The sequence below is a fragment of the Octopus sinensis genome, linkage group LG15 (genome assembly GCF_006345805.1).
Source record: "Octopus sinensis linkage group LG15, ASM634580v1, whole genome shotgun sequence".
NCBI lineage: Eukaryota > Metazoa > Mollusca > Cephalopoda > Octopoda > Octopodidae > Octopus > Octopus sinensis.
This window is the reverse complement of record NC_043011.1, coordinates 23,752,479-23,770,672: the sequence shown is the minus strand read 5'-3', so window position 1 is coordinate 23,770,672 and position 18,194 is coordinate 23,752,479. Positions and strand designations below refer to the sequence as shown.

The following is an 18,194-nucleotide window of genomic DNA, read 5'->3' as shown; positions in this document are numbered from 1 at the left end:
CAGCAAGCTGGCAGAATCATTAACATGTTGAGCAAAATGCTTACTGGCATTTCATCTGTCTTTACATTCTGAGTTCAAATTCCAATGAAGTTAACTCTGCCTTTCATCTTTTCAGGGTCAATAAAATAAGTACCAGCCAAGTACTGGGGGTCGATGTAATCAACTAGCCTCTCCACCAAAATTTCAAGCCTTGTCAACTATTCTATAAACTCCATAAAATTCAAAAAAAAAATATTGACTTTGAAAACTTCAGGACCCAAACTGAGCACCATAGGAAATGCTCAACTATTTGCATTGAATCTACCAACTAAATGCATTTTGTAAACTCTCATATTTCTATATAATAATAATAATAATAACAATAATATATATATAAAACAACTTACAAATAAAAAATATATATTGCATAACTGACCATGGGATTGCACCTAGAAAATTACCCTCCCAGGCACAAGTCCGGGCAAGGTTGTATATGGAAGGCCAGCAGTCGCCCATGCATACCAGCCACCCCTCTCCATGCCACCAGTGGTATCCAAGGGAAAGGCAAAGGCCAATACAGCTTGGTACCTGTGACGTCGCAACGCATTTCTACAGCTGAGTGAACTGGAGCAACGTGAAATAAAGTGTCTTGCTCAAGAACACAACACGCAGCCCGGTCTGGGATTCAAACTTACAATCTCACGATCGTAAGCTCGACACTCTAACCACTGAGTTATGCGCCTTCACCAAAAAAAAAATATATATATATATATACACACACACACACATATATAATCAAAATGAGGGTGAAAAATTGGATATTAATTTGATAACATCAATTTTAACACCAGTGGTTGAGCATATAAAAAAATTGAGATTCAGTAAATAGTATTTCATACAAAAATATAAGAGGGAATTTTTTTAACCACTATGTGGAAACCCTTATGCTAGAAGATCTGTTATGGTCCCAACCACTAAGAATTGTTCTCCAGAAAATTTAGCACACCAGAAACGTAAGCTTACATTTCTGGTGTGCTAAATTTTCCGGAGAACAATTCTTAGTGGTCGGGACCATAGCGGATCTTCTTCTAGCAAAAGGGTTTCCACATAGTGGTTAAAAAAAATTCCCCCTTATATTTATATATATATATAACTCATGCAAATAAATATAAATTTCAATCATGCTGTCAAAGGTCAGATATCAGAGGATGTGGCAGACAATGTATATTAAAAATTCACAAGAAACTCCAGCTTTTAGAGATACTGAGCAAGTCAGATTTAATAATATGCCTGCATAAAAAAAAAATCAATAATCTGTCACTTTTCTTATCAGTCATAAAGCAAAGAAATATTTATTATAACATAATCAAAATCCATCATGGTTTACTGAATTTCGGTCAAAAATAGGTTTTGAAATTAACTAGAATGTTCACAGCAACCATGTCTGTCATTTCAATCCCAAATTAAAATCACAAGTTTTAGGGAAAAAAACATTATTATTTATATCAAGACACGCTCTCTTTTCAAACTTGACACCTAACTAGTTTTGCTGTGAGCAAGTGTGAAACAAGTTTTCTTTGCTGCTTTTTTTTTTTTTTTTTTTAATATAACACACACAGATATGCGCTACATACAGGTGCTGCATAATTAACAAGTTTACTTTGTAACTGTGTAGTTTCAGGTTCATTCCCACTGCATGACACCATGCACGGGCAGACCAATACATTGCAAATGAAATTAGTAGGTGAAAACTGTATCCAGTTGTTGAGGAGTGGTCCATTCTGTGAAAGACTAGGGGAATAAGAACTTTAGTTAGACACAAGTGAAAATGGTCACAGTATGAAAAAAAAATCTGGTCACAGTATGGAAAAAGCAGGCATAAAAACAACGATCAGTTACACTGATATAAGTCAATGGGGCAGTACTCCTAGCTTTTGCAGGCACTCCCAGACTACAGTGAATAAATAATGGTACTGATGTTTGCATGAAAATGAAAACAGGGAGAAAATTCCAGAGAATTACACTGCTAAAGAACAAGAACTGGGAAAAGTGTTTATTGTGCAAGATCTTAGAAGAGGCAGAAGGATGAAACAGAATCAATGTGAACTAATTGTTACAATACCATTGGTAAATGAATCTTTACTAATCAGTTAAATACCCTTCTTTTAGATGCAGTCTAAGATTTTAACACCAATAGCATCTAGAGATGGATGCTCGTTCATCAACATCATTTAGCTTCCATATTCCATGCTGCCATGAGTTGGATGGTTTGACAGGATCCAACAGATCAGAGAACTGTGTCAAGCTCCAATGTCTGTTTTAGCATAGTTTCTACAGCTAGATGCCCTTCCAAATACAAATACTCTACGGCAGATAAGTTTTACAATATAAGCAGTACTTTTAAGCTTTGTAATAGCAACAACTAATGAAAAACTATTTCTAGAGGAATCCTGATCTCTATGTTGCAGCTTCAGCAAGGTTATATCTACATGAGATGACCGTGGGGGACCAGAAATTGAAGTCTAATTACAGCAACTTGCCTCAAGAAGATGATAAAATATTGTTTCCATAAATGTAGTAATTGTGCTTGTTGGAAAAGAAGTTTCCATGCCAAACATTTTAGAAGACTGTTCATGTCAAGTGCAATAACATTGTTTTTAAGTTCTCAATGACAAGAGTCAACTAATGCGTGAGAAACGAGAGCAAATCTCTGGTAAATCAGGTTCTACAGAAACCTTTAATTTATTTTTTTTTCAGTCCTCCAATGGTGTCTCCAGCTATCTCAGTCCTTCAACGTTTATGTTTTGGCTCCCATAACACCAGCTAATTGGCTGAGAGTTCTCAATATCGGTGGTAGTAACCAGCCACTTTTAGTCTTATGGCTGCTGTTTTCTCTTTCAACTTTGGTAACCCACTACACAGATGCTTGTTGTTAATGTACTCGTTCTGTTTGAAGTACTACATACAGCATTCTGGTATACGATTCAGTCAAGCATTCAACCATATAGTAGAATGGACTTGAGTGAGTGAACCCCTTCAGTCATGACTGACCATGGGATTGCACCTACAAAGTTACCCTTCAAAAGCACAAGTTCGAGCAAGGTTGTTTAAGGAAGACCAGCAGTCGCCCATGCATACCGGCCTCCCCTCTCCATGACACCAATGTTATCCAAGGAAAAGGCAAAGGCCAATACAGCTTGGCACCAATGACGTCGCAACTCATTTCTACAGCTGAATGAACAGGAGCAATGTGAGCTCAAAAACATAACACACAACCTGGTCCAGGAATTGAACTCACTACTTTGTGATTGTGAGCCCAACACTCGAATCACTGAGCCATGCGCCTTATAGGTTGAATAAAAAAGCTAAACTGAGCCTAGAGTTCTACACACATGCCATGCCATTCAGGGGCTTCAATGTCAGCACCTTCCTCACTTTGGTATTTTGTGCTATGCTCCTACCACACACCTGTGAACTCTGTTCTATAACACTGGCACTTTCTTTCACAAAATCCATTTTTATTCTCTAACCCTAAAATTATCTTGATCTCTCCTGAACTGTCTCACCTTTCCTTCCAAAGAACTGAAAATCAATATGACATTTTGGTTCAGAACTCTCTCATCTCCAACCACATTCAGCATGGAACCTTCAAATACTTCTGTCTCAAATCTCATTACCACATTATCTACTTTAACTATACATCTTGCTTCATTTACTGCTTTGCTTCTAAACAAGAGAGAGAGAGGCCTCCATGTGCTCATTTGACATGATAGAAATAGCAACCAAATATCTCTCAAATCCCCCCAAAAAAAAAAAGATATATTGATAAACTATGCCAAAAAATATGAGAGGCTGGTCAAGGCTAGGATGCCACTGATCAAAGCTAAAGCAATTAATTGCTTTAGCTTAGAGCTAAATAACAACAATTGGAAGCTTTGCAAAACACTGTATGCAGTCAAAGTGGGCATAGTTTGAGTGACTACTCCCAACATCATCTTGATATCTGTAACAACATTCAGGGTGTCTCCAAAACTGTGGCCTGACATTTCAATTTGTCAGGCCACTTTACAGATTAATTTTCAGTTTGTGAGATCATCTTACACTTACAGACACAAGTGTGTCATCATCTTTGGCATTTCTAATCTCTCAGTAAATGTTTGTTTTACCTTTAAATTCTAGCCCAAGCCTTCTCCACTTATCATATTCTTCTTTCAGCTGCTACTTTATATTTCTACATCTGCACACAATCATATATAGGTTGTTAACTAGTATATATCCGTGCCTTACACTTCCCTTGCCCCGTTATTATTACAGGTTAGGAGGGGGTTTTTTGTGTTGTATAGTAATTTTCTCAGATCTTCCTTATCATAAATCGTGATTGTGATGAGAACTTTGTTATAAACTGCAAGTTTTTGAGTTGAAGTAGGAAAGTGAAAATAGGATTTATTGGGGACGGTGTGTGAGAAATTTAAAAACTTTAAAAGAGCATAAAGAGCATATTATCTCTCACTCTTGATCCTCTCATCTCTTCTGCTACACTTCATTTTCTCCTGTCCTAAATTATCTCTTCACATACACCTCTCTCTCTCTTTTTATTTTAATTTTTTTTTATACACAAACCTTAGTGCCTGGGTATATGTATTCATGTATATACAAGGAAGTGCAGAAAAGTTCCTGGCTTTGGGTAAAAGAAAATACAGGAAGATCAGTTATGATTTTATTCAACATATTCCTCTCTCAGATACACACATTTACTGCAGTGGTCCTTTAGTTTTTCTAAGCCCTCCAACCAGGCATTTCACAATACCCTTAAAGCCAGAAACTTTTCAGCAACCCCTCATATATATATATATATATTTATGCATGGAAACACATGTTTACATATGTATATATGTATTTCTATATTAGTTGCCATGCTTACATGCAAATCCTGTACCTTATCTTAATGGAACTCTGGTTTAAGCACCCCATATAATCCTTCATAGCTTTTTTATTTTTTGAAATTTTTGCGATGCTCTTTTAAAGTTTTTAAATTTCTCACACACCCTCCCCAATAAATCCTATTTTCACACTTTCCTACTTCAACTCAAAAACTTGCAGTTTATAACAGACTTCTCATCACAATCACAATTTATGATAAGGAAGAGCTGAGAAAATTACTATACAACTCAAAAAAAAATCCTCCTAACCTGAGCTGAGCTCTGAGTGAGCAAATATATAATCAAGAGCAGTCCAGTCAAGGCCATTCTGCTTTTTGGATTCCTAAATATTGTGTATCTAGAACCTTATCTAATGTAGCACTTTCCTTTTTTAGGACAATAGTGTTTGACAAGGGAGAATTAGCTATTTCTAGCAGGTCAACTAACCACATGGCGATTTTCTTGGTGTGGCTAAAAAGTGTGCTTCCCAACCCAATGGTTTGGGGTTCAGCTGCAGTGTGTGGTACCATTGGACTAGTGTCTTTTACTATAGCCCCAGGTTAAACAAAGCTTTGTGAGTGGATTTGGTAAATGAAAAGTGAAAGGAGCACATTGTGTGCATGTGTGTGTGCGTGCGCTTGTCTTGACATAGCATGAGAGGTAAATAAGTGGCACTGTCATAGAAGCAGTGTCATTCATTTCCAATATTCGGTGAGAACATGCCTGGCCAAGGGGAAATTAAACTTAGCTTGTAAAATAAGTGAGGGTTAGCAACAGGAAGGGCATCTGACCAGAGAAAACTCACCACTTTGTCTGACTCATGCACAAGTGGAAAAGTAGGGCATCAAAAAAATAATGATGATGATGATATTGGTGTTTCACATGTAGTAATAATGATCTTAACTTACAAAATTGCTCCACACATATCTTATCAGTAAGATAATCCCAAAGCAATAAAAAAAAAAAACTTGTGCAAAGGGACAGTTGGCAGGGGAATTAATAGATACAGATACGAGATAGGTAACTTCATATATTGAATGTGCAGATAATATGGGTAGATTATAAATATAAATTCTTATCAGTAAGCATTAATTCTGGTTATATATATAAAAAAAATTTTTTAAGCAGTTTTTACACAAAGCATAGTAAATAACTGATCTAAGGGAAGTTACCTAGGATAGGTAATTAGTACTGGGAACAAAACTAGTATTAAAGCAAGAGCTTCAGTCCATGTAGTTAATTCCTTTTTTCTGAATGGAATGAAGACTACATGAAATGAGAGTTAAGCCTAACTTAATATGAAGCATTGTGAATGGAAGAAAATGAATGATAAGACTGGTGTGCTATGCTAAAGTTATGAGGTAAACAATTCAGAAAGATATATGAACAAAATACTACTTTGATAAGGATCCGTTACATAACAAGTAAATGGCAAATAAGTGAAGCTGTAGGCGTTCCTGTCTTCTTTGTAAGCAGTTTGCCTCATAACCACATGGTGCGGGTTCAGTCCCACTCCGAGGCACTCTGGGCAAGTGCCTTCTACTACGGTGTTGGGCTGACCAAAGACTTGTGGGTGGAATTGAAAGGCAGAAACTGAAAGAAGGCCATCGTGCGTGTGTATGTGTGAGTTTGTCCCACCCCACACCGCTTGACAACCGGTGTTGGTGTGTTTACGTGCTAATAACTCAGCGGTTCGACAAAAGTCCGATAGAATAAGTGCTAGACTTTAAAAAAGTAGGAATTCTTTCGGCCAAATATATACCATCACTTAAGGGAACAATAAATATATATATTTAACTTCGGCTTAAAGAGTCTTACGAGCCGGCCATGGGGCTATGCGCTTTATGGATGTGAAACCATTGGTCACTAAGATAAGACATAGACTTAACTGCAACACACACAATAGGTACTACTAGCGAACAGTGGTCCCGGTGCGCGCACTCGCGCAAGCTAGTCGTAAGTAGTCGATCATACAACGTCTTGCGCGAATGATTCAAGGCTGAATACATAAAGAAAATTAAATAATATTTTTCGAACAAAGTAAATAAAATGCAAAAAAATAATTTTTTAAACTAAGTAAATGAATCATTTTTATAAACAAACTAAGGTTAGGGTTAAAAAGTCGTTGTAGGATCGACTACTTACGACTAGCTAGCGGGACCACTGTTCGCTAGTAGTACCCACACAATATATATATATATTACATAAAAACTATATTTTTCATCAATCAGTGCTGTTAAAGACGGTACTTGACTTAAAATTGTACGCACACACAATATATAAATATATGGTGTGTATATATATATATATATATATATATATATATATATATGTAAAGAATACATAACAAAAACAGGTAGGTTTCAGTATTTGTTATGTTGTGAACATTAATGGAAATTCCAATACGAAAAAGTCCATTCATTTTTGACAATACCTTGTTAAGTAAATTTTTTTTTTTAAGTTTTATAGGAGTGAAACAAAAATGTTTTCTAAATACGTGATGTAGTTATTATTATTGTACAAGACACACACAGGACGTAAGACGAGATCGGATATATCCTGATTTTAGGAGTGACAACGTTAGTAGATTTAAAACAAAAACAAAGGAAAGAATGAGTCAGTCGAGTCATAATTTTTAAAAAGAAAAAAAAAAAAAAAACAATGCCGGTTAGGTTACTTTTATTTTAAGATAATTATCATACATTTAAGGAACAATGGATAAGTAGGCGGCTAATGTCAATTGTTTTCGCTATTATAAGCAAGGCAGTAAACAGTAATGGAATTAGGGTAGATTTAAATAACTAACGCGAAAACAGTAAATGATCTTGGCTGTTAGTAAAATCGGGGACCTCGATGATGATCCCGAGGAGCCAAACGAAAGATATTTTTTGTCGGACTAACGATTGTGGATTAAACTTGAGTTCTAAGTGGCCGGACATAACTTTTTTGAAATTGTCACCCACGAGAAGGAATATGAATGAATGAATATATATATATATATATATATATTATATATATATATATCGCTCGATAATGTTTCAATCTCATTCTGAGATTTAATTATGCTATATATATATATTTACACACTTAAATATACACATAAATCAAGCACACTTTAAAATAACTGACTTTCACATTTCTAATAACAAAAAAATTTCCGTTAGCCACACGAGCTGTTTGAAGGTTCAAATTATTAAAATTATGTCACATGAAATATGCGATATCCAATATTAAAACTACAAAAACTTCCTAAAAAGTGTAGAAAAATTATCGAATAACTTCACAAAACGGGAATTTTGAATGAGAGAAGACAACAGAAATGGTAAATTAACTTCATAATACAATAAAACAACGTCAAATATATTCAAATAGAACCCGTAAGACCTTTTAAATAAAACAAGAGCAACAGTTAGATGACAGTTGTTGAAAAGATGATTATTGACTTAAAACGATGACAGAGTTCGCCGAGCGTAATCTGCAATTCAAAATTAAAACCGAAAAACTAATTTAATTTTATAACAAAGAAAATTCTAACCCAGTTCTAAAATAAATTACCCAAGCCTACGTCTGAAAGATCTTATAAACAGAAGCGACAGAACGGTGGCAGGGGTTGCACATATCAAGTAATCTTTTTGTAAAACTCTTCCTTTTCAAGTAAATTAAAACAAAATAATTACTTACTGTCCTTTCATTTTGACAAGAAAATCAAGCGACTCTCAAGCAACGCTGAAATATCAAGATAGCGAATCTTATCAAAGTTAAATTGACCGCCAACTATTCGTTCGCCATTTAAATCAACAATTAAAATGATAACCAATCAACGGTAAGAAGCTTATCACGTGACTAAAGCACAATAAAAATACGCCGGTTGACGTCCACTTGTTATATCGACTTTGCCTTTCATCCTCTCGGGGTCGATAAATAAAGTACCAGTTTTGCACTATCTTTCTTCTCTCCTTTGCACTGCTTAGCAGTATTTCGTCTGTCTTTACGTTCTGAGGTCAAATTCCGCCGAGGCCGACTTTGCCTTTCATCCTTTCAGGGTTGATAAATTAAGTACCAGTTACGCACTGGGGTCGATGTAATCAACTTAATCCCTTTGTCTGCCCTTGTTTGTCCCCTCTATGTTTAGTCCCTTGAGAGTAGTAAAGAAATATATATTGAAAATAATCGACTGCTAAACGGGTCTAAATAAATACAGAGTGAGATGCCCTCCCACTATCGATTTACTCTGCTGTGAAATTATATTACAGTGCAGATGGTTCCGTTCTGTCTCTTAATAGTTATCACTTCTAGAGAGATGGTTTTTGCCTAGTAAATTAGCATACTATCCGAGATGGATTAGACGATTTGTCTTTTTCCCCTTTACGGAAATTAACTAAAACATAATCTCTCTGAGATATTTAGAAATTTAATATTTCTCTAATAGAATAGATTTATTATAAATGTTTATTCTTTCGTTATTAGATAACTTGTTGAGTTTTCTTTCGATTTCAATCTCCTTAATCATTCAATCAAGTATAGACAGAGAGAGGGGAGAGAGAGAGAGATCCCAAAGTTTGGGGGTTGGGGGGTGACAAGTGACTTAATCTAAGATAGTTGATTAAAACTTCAAACAATTGCATCGTGGAAAAATCACGGTAACCGTTTAAAAACATTTATCATCATATTCACTTTATATCGTCTTGTAATAGACTTGTCAAAACTTAACTGTCAGAATGATGACGTATGCCTGAAATTGTGTGAGTCATAGAAGTTCAACGAAATTTTTTACACTTCATAGTGGAAGTTACTATTCCAAAATACAAGGCCATATGTGTGTACGTCGAATGAGATCCTCGCCGAGGTTGATATCATCCTTCACGAGCAGCGGGGTTTAGGAGAATCAATAAAATATGTTTTCAATATAAGCCGTTCAAACAAACAATGGGACTAATCACCAGCAGCTGGAAAAGACAAACGGTTAACGAAAGGGTATTAGGCGGCGAGCTGGCAGAAACGTTAGCGCGCCGGGCGAATGCGTAGCCGTATTTCGTCAGCCGTTACGTTCTGAGTTCAAATTCCGCCGAGGTCGACTTTGCCTTTCATCCTTTCGGGGTCGATAAATTAAGTACCAGTTACGAACTGGGGTCGATGTAATCGACTCAATCCCTTTGTCTGTCCTTGTTTGTCCTCTTTGTGTTTAGCCCTTTGTGGATAGTAAAGAAATAGGTATTTCCTCTGTCCTTTAAGGCGGCGATCTGGCAGAAACGTTAGGTTCTGAGTTCAAATTCCGCCGAGGTCGACTTTGCCTTTCATCCTTTCGGAGTAGATAAATTAAGTACCAGTTATGCACTGGGTCGATGTAATCGACTTAATCCGTTTGTCTGTCCTTGTTTGTCCTCTCTGTGTTTAGCCCCTTGTGGGTAGTAAAGAAATAGGTTAACGAAAGGGTATGTATTCACCAACTCTCTGTGTAAGTATTGATAGAATTATTAGAACGTCAAACGAATTGCTTTACGGTATTTAGTTACGGCCTATTACGTTATGAGCTCTAATCTTTCTATGGTCACTTTAGCTTATTCTCTTTTTAGGATGGGAGTTCTTAAAATAAAGTATTGGACAAGTACTAGGGGCGACGTACACCATATATATGTGTATACGATAGGCATACCTACATGAGTGTTTTCCCCAACTTTGTTTCCTCATAACTTTGAGAAAGATGGGGATTTTTTTAAATGAAATTTTCTATAAGTATTTTCCAGGGTGTGTAGATTATGATTGTATCGGAAATTAATGTGGGAAAAAATAGTTGGTGAGTATGCACACTTACATACTGACACACATCACATGTAAATCAACAAAATAAAATGGGAAATTTCGAAAAATATTCTGATGGGTATCCGTATGTATGTGTGCGTGCTCGCTATTTTTGATTTTTCATATCAAGTTCCGATATAATCATTATCTAAACCATCTGAAAAGTATTTGCAGAAAATTTCATTAAAGAATACCAATTTTTCTGAAAGGTATGAGGAAATAAAGCCAACTCATGTCAATTTTCTTCACCTGTGAAACTCCTCTCCCCACTCCCGAAAATTTTTTCACAGCAAATTCCGATGTAATCGGAATCTACACCACCTGGAACATATTGGTAGAAAATTTCATTAGAAAATATCCATTTCCTGAAAGTTCTAAGGAAACGAAGTCAACGTGGGTGGGGGACACTTGTGTAGGTATGCCTAAATAATATGTGTGTGTGTGTGTGTATATCGTATACACTCACACACACACACATGCATACATATATATATATATTTCTTTACTACCCACAAGGGGCTAGACACAGAGAGGTCAAACAAGGACAGACAAACGGATTAAGTCGAATACATCAACCCCAGTGCGTAACTGGTACTTAATTTATCGACCCCCAAAGGATGAAAGGCAAAGTCGACCTCGGCGGAATTTGAACTCAGTACGTAGCGACGGGCGAAATACCTCTAAGCATTTTGTCCAGTGTGCTAACGTTTCTGCCAGCTCGCCGCCTTATCATACATATATATATAATATATATATATATATATATATATAGCATATATATATATATATATATATATATATATACAAGGAGAAGATAAAAATTATCTACACTTTTGTCAATACTTTCCTTAAGTTAGCCACACTGCCTTCAGTGCTTGCATGCAAAAAGTGGCTACTCTTGTGCTTATGTAATCAAGGTTTGACCTTGGTCACTCAAGTTTTCTTCCTTGTGTTACAGAGTAAACATTACTGCTTTGCTGGTGGTGTGCACCAAGGAAGAACAGAAATCGGTGAACCAATTTCTCTGCTCTGAAGATGTATCAGGGGCTGAAATTAACCACATACTTTCAGTACAATATGGGGACAGCATGCTACTATCTGGAAGTGTGTTTGAGTGGATTGAGAAGTTTTAAAATGGCCAGATAAGTGTGAAGTATGAAGAAGGAGCAGGACACTCTTCAACTTCCACTGCCATGAAGATTCAACAAGCTTGAGAGATGGTTCTGGTGAACCGATGAGTGAATATCATCGAGGTGGTATGTTCTCTGCAAATTAGTTATGGTTCTGCATACAAAATCATCCATGACAAGCTTTGCTTCCATAAAATCTGTGTGAGACGGGTGCCAAGAGAGCTTACCGAAGCCCAGAAGTGCAATTCGTCGGAGATCTAGCAAAGCTTACTCAATTGCTACAATCATGAAGTTAAAGCTTTCTTGGGACAGAATAGTCATAGGAGACCAGACCTGAGTCCATCACTTTTAACCAGAATTCAAAAGGCTGAGTATGGAGTATGTTTAAAGGCTAATATACACATTTGATTGACAAAATATACAAGTGCATATTTTTTTAGATATATGGATTCTTAGATGATTATATATATATAGAGAGAGGGGGGGTCCAAAATTAAGACAACCAAAGTTTTGGGCTTTAAATGTGATAAGATATGAAAATTATACTTCATTATAAAAGCTTAGTGTGTCTTCTTTTTGTTTCAGACTAAATAAATTCAGATTTATAAATTAGATAATGGCTATAGACCAAAATATAACCATAACCCTCTACAAAGGAGGCAAAAGTAATACAGCTATAGCAAAGAAGCTTGAAATTAACCAAACAGTTTCGAAAATTGTCAAGAAATTTCAAGAGACTGGTTCCTCAGCTAACTGAAAATGGCTGAAAAAGAAGTGTGCAGATCTCTCAGCTTATCAAAAATACCAGCGAAAAGATACAGTGAAATCCTTGTCATTCTGTCAGAAACAGCAAAAATAAGCCAAACATCAATGTGTCAAGTGCTGAAGGAGGGTCTCAGGACCAACCACATCTTTACTGTCCGACGACTTGGTGAGAAAAGAGGAAGAGATGAGTCTCTGAACCTTAATGTTACAAGCCACCATCAGGGGAGGAAACTGCACCTGCACCTACACCATCGTTTATAGGCAAGGATGTATGGCCCCCAAGAAGCCACAATGGATTTTTCTGTTTGGTCCATTTTGGAAGCAACAATCTCAATCACTCCTCATGCTTTACTTGATGCTCTGAAGGCAAAACTGTGCCAGGAATGGGCTTTGATTTCACAAGAACTGCTGCGAGCCATGTGTGAAGCATTCGCACCTAGACTTAAGGCTATAATTCGAAACAGATGAGCATATTGAATAAATGTGCCCATCACGTTTCCTTCACTATTGCATTGCAACGCTCAGACCTAAAATATAACAATATTTTGCTTTGGCAAAATTGAAAAATGTCAGTTGCTTTTATTCTGGGACACCCTGTATGCATGCATGCATACATACATACATACATACATACATACATACATACATATATACATACATATACACACACAAATAGACAGCATAACATTTGTGTTCTTGCACTCATGACAGGACATACCTGAAATGAGGAAGCCATGAATTACCAAAAGAGATTGACTAATGTTTGCTTAAGTATTTATAATTTTGCTAATTTAATTAGGTCAACCAATCCACTTTTCTAATCAGCTTTGATCTATGAATGCCTTGAAAGGTCTAAGACAGGGGTTCTCAACTATTTTTTTTTTTTATCTGTGGACCCCTTTGATTACTATTTTATTCTGGTGGATCCCCATAGCCATTCAATGTTTAAAAACTAGTTTTAAAGAAGCTTCTTTCAAAATTCCTATCCTATTTTTCACACATTAACTTATGTTAGTTGAACTATGTAAAATGTTAGAGAAAGAAACCTAGTTACTTCTTGCCATACATATAGGGGCCCTTGAAATACTATTGAGGATCCCCAATTCACTATTTTGTTTTGTGGACCGCCAAAAATCGCATATAAACCCTCAGGGGTCATATGGATCCCATTTGAGAACCACTGATCAAAGAGGTCAGTTTATTCTCATTAATCTCTCAGTGCTGAAAGGCTAAGACCATGGCTGAGAACTTGTTTGAGAATGTGGAAAAAATATAGATTCACATTCATGTCTTAGCTTAGGTATTCTGTAGCTGTTCATTACACTACACACATATATAATCAATTCAAAACACAGAGAAAAAAATAAAATAAAAAAACAAACATGAGGATGTAGCACAAGCAATGTATTAATATGATGCTCAGAGAAAGAAGAAAGTTGTTGGTTTATATTTTGAGCATAGCTCTTCATTGTAAACAGGAAAAACAGGGAAGTCCAAACGGAAAGAAGGAAGAAGGAGGAAAAATTGCCAACAGTCCACATCTGGTTACATTTCTGAAGTAAGCCGAAGTAGAAGAAGGAAGAGAAAGTGCTTTCTGGGACTGGAGAGTGTGAAGATGGTTGATATATATGAGTGTGTAGTAGTGTGCGTGTGTGTGTGGCAGTAACTCTGTGTCTGTGTGTGTGTGTGTTTAGTAGTAGTAGTAGTAGTAGTAGTAGTAGCGTGTGTGTGTGTGCATGGTAGCATGCATGCATGTGGTGAAAACTGTGTGTGTCTATGAGTTTATTCTTTTATTCTCTTATTTGTTTCAGTTGTTTGACTGCAGCCATGCTGGAGCACTGCCTTTAGTCAAACAAATCGACCTCAGGACTTATTCTTTGTAAGCCTGGTACTTATTCTATCAGTCTCTTTTGTCGAACCACTAAGTTACAGGGACTTACCAATATCAGTTGTCAAGTGATGCTGGGGGACACAAACACAGACACAAAGTCACACAAATATATACAAACATACATTTATACCATAAATCCTCGAGTATAGTCCACCCTTGAATATAATACGCAGGGGCTTTATAGGGGGCTGTATCTCTGAAAAACCTAAACCTTGTGTATAATATGCACCCCTTCTCTAACTTGAGTCAAGGAGGTCTATATAATGTCCTTAGTTTGTAAAAATGTATGTATATGGTAATGTCCTTTATTATTGCCTTCTTGCCTTCTTTATCTTTGGTATCTGTTTAATTTCATCTTTATTTCTTCTCCATAATCTGGCATTGCTTTCATCAACATCAAATATATTTACAGTATATATATATATATATATATATATATATATATATATATATATATATATATATATATATATATATATATTATATATATATATATATATATATATATATATATATATATATAATATTATATATATATATATATATATATACAATGATGGGCTTCTTTCAGTTTCTGTCTACCAAATCCACTCACAAGGTTTTGGTCAGCCTGAAGCTATAAGAAGACACTTACCCAAGGTGCCACGCAGTGGAACTGAACCCAGAACTATGTGGTTGGGAAGCCACACCTGCATATATATTATACAGACAGAGAAACAAACAGACAGATACACACACACACACACACACACACATTTCAATACATAGCATAGATATGTTGTTTATTTAAACAAAAACTTTTTGCTCATTACTCAAATTCCACAATACTACAATCATCAAGCAAACTGTTCCCTTTTGGAGTATTTCCAGCTGGCTTTCCATATATATATATATATATATATATATATATATATATATATATATTATATATATATATATATATATATTATATATATATATCAGAGAAGGTTTCTTAATTTGTGTATAGTTATTCTTTCATTGACTGGTTTTATGTTGTTGTTTTATTAAAACATTTTATAGTTTCATCATTAATGACAACCAGGATATAATACTTAAGCCAACCGATGAAAACAACAATTAGCAAATTGGCAAATGAAATCATAACATCCATAGAGAACTCTTAACAATGCAATGTTTAAAAGATGTAGGCAAGATCTCTACATAGTGTATCCAATGTAAATTATGAATGGACAAGAAATCCAACTGTACTCTATTGCACTGGGATCACAGATAGGCTGACAGACAAAAGGACTATGTGGCAGACACATATATTAGTTAGAGGTAAGAGCACTAATCAAATATATTCTTCTATATGCTCAGAAGGTTCTGTAGTGGGAATGTTCAGCAGTCAGATCACTACACCTGATGTCACACTTCATTAGAATATTGCCTATGTGATCAATAAAATCTAACCAATCATGACTTCACATGGATTAAGCTTCAGCAATGATTTCATCTTTTGGTGCACTTCCACCTGAGCCTAATTATCAGTGTAAATTCAGCACAGCTCGACTACTTGACTGAGAGCTTGGTGAGAGTATTGAAAAACTGCAGTGAAGGCATTGACAGACACCAGAGGAGATGGCCAACAGAGACAGCAAACAGCAGCTTGCAACACAACGGCAATGATCAGCCAGAAGATGAAAACATTAGAAACCAGTAGCTTTGCAAGTAGATAACCACACTTTGACTGCTATTTCAGTTACTCTAAACTCAATAACATTCAAACTCTCTTGACATTTTGTTGTTTGTAGTAGTTAGGACAGTATTTATTTTTGCATATGAAAAGAATAAAATTTTAAAAATTGTAACAAATTTGGTGTTTGTTTTTGTATAGACCCATAGTTATAATAATAATATATAATAATAATAATGAAATTATTGTATACAGTGCTCAGGTGCACCACAACTTGTCAAAAGTGCGTATAAAGCATATGCAGTAATATCTGGAAAGTGAACAGTGTATGAGTCAGATACATGATTGCGTGTTTATGGAGGGGAGAAAATCAGGTGTAGTGTTGGCGAATCCCAGGAAGCAAGGAAGTTTTGAAGGATGCAGTGCTCCGACAACTAACAACTGATGCCGGCAGTTTGTTCCATGCTTCAGCAACTCTTAGCGTGGGGAGCTGTGCTGCTTTCTGAGTTTGTAAACATGTCCATGGGTGTTAGACAGGTGGAGTTTGGAAAGGTGCTTAGAGTTATTGTTAGTAAGATGGTTAATAATTTTATGGGTGTCTGCCAAGTCAGCTGCCAGACGTCGGAGTATCCATGCCCAGGGAAGTAAGGCATTCAGAATATGGCAAATGCCTGATGGAGGCTATTCTCTTGGTTGCACATCACTGAACAGTTTCCAGACAATTAATATCCTGGGCAAGATAGGGGTTTCAGACCGGTGATGCAAATTCCAGGTGAGCTTCTATTACCTAGATGACCTAATCAGTAATTAAGGTGGGAATCACTCTGACAGTATACAGAGTGGAAAAAGTTCAGGGAGTTACTTGCTATGCAGGCAACAAAGAATCTCTTTTTGAATCAGGAGTATATGGCGATTATGTAAGAAGTGCAATGTTGCTTGGTAACAAAACATGGGCACTGAAAACAAAGAATTTGTGAAGATTGAAAAGAAATGAGACAAGAATGCTTCACTGGCTGTGTAGTTTTAGTGGACATGAACAATGGAACACAAATATGCTGAGAGAAAATCTGTCTTTGAGAGGAATCAGATCTAGAGTGCAAATGAGAAGACTGTGGTGATAAAGACATACAATGCATACAGACGATGACAGCTGAGGAATGATTTGCCTGGCAATCTATGTAGAAGGGTGTTGTGGAAGAAATTATGTAATATGGGAGGAAAATTGAGGAAAATTTATATCAGGGTGCTGATCCTCGCAAAAGAAATGACAAAAGAATACAGAAGCTCTGTTGGAGAGTACTCCTTCAAACTGTGTAAGCATAGGAAAATGAAAGTTAATATTGATGATGATGATGATGATAATTATATATATATATAAAGTTAATCCAAACAAGAAAGCACAAAAAAACACAACAACGCAAGGATGTGGAACAAGTATAGTATTATTGGACACTCAGGAAAGAAGGAGGGTTTAACGTTTCGAGCGGAGCTCTTCATCCACAAAAGAGATACCCGAAGAATAGGATATCTGACTGGTATCTCAGGTATCTCTTTTGTGTTTGAATGTACACTGTATTCTTCTCTGAATAATATATAGTCTATCGACTAATTTTTTCTTTCTCGCTAGACCACTGGTAACTAAGAATTTTTCTATGAATATTCTTGCTACCCTATGATTTTAATATATATATATATATATATATATATATATATGTAATGTATTTGTGTGGATGCACTCACTGTAGCTATCTTCCTTGTCACCTACTTGGAATTTTCAATTTTAAAGCTGTGAAAAACAAGAAAATTAATCATCTTACAAACTAGACCTGAATATTTAATGAGAATGAAATATTATTTTCATTTTGCTTTCATTCTATAGAAACATGTAAGAAACAGACAGCATGGATGATATCTTCAAAATGTGTGCATGTGTATGTGCACATGCTCACATGCATGTGCATGTGCAAGTTTCTATGTGTGTGTGTGTATGCATGTGTGTATGTGTGTATGCACACGCATGCACATATGTATTCATGTTAATACATGATTTAATG

At 35.9% G+C, this 18,194-nt stretch overlaps 1 protein-coding gene across 3 annotated transcripts in view; it reads right to left on the bottom strand.

Annotated features, from left to right (window-relative positions):
* The window catches only part of LOC115219995 (kinesin-like protein KIF23), a 79,794-nt gene extending 71,070 nt beyond the window's left edge, over positions 1-8,724 (bottom strand). For all 3 annotated transcript variants that reach the window (XM_029790297.2, XM_036509549.1, XM_029790298.2), the window contains exon 1: positions 8,580-8,724. In XM_029790297.2, coding sequence (XP_029646157.1) covers positions 8,580-8,590 — 11 coding nt within the window. In that variant the 5' untranslated portion in view covers positions 8,591-8,724. The remainder of the gene's footprint in view (positions 1-8,579) is intronic.
* Between the last annotated feature and the right edge of the window lie 9,470 nt (positions 8,725-18,194).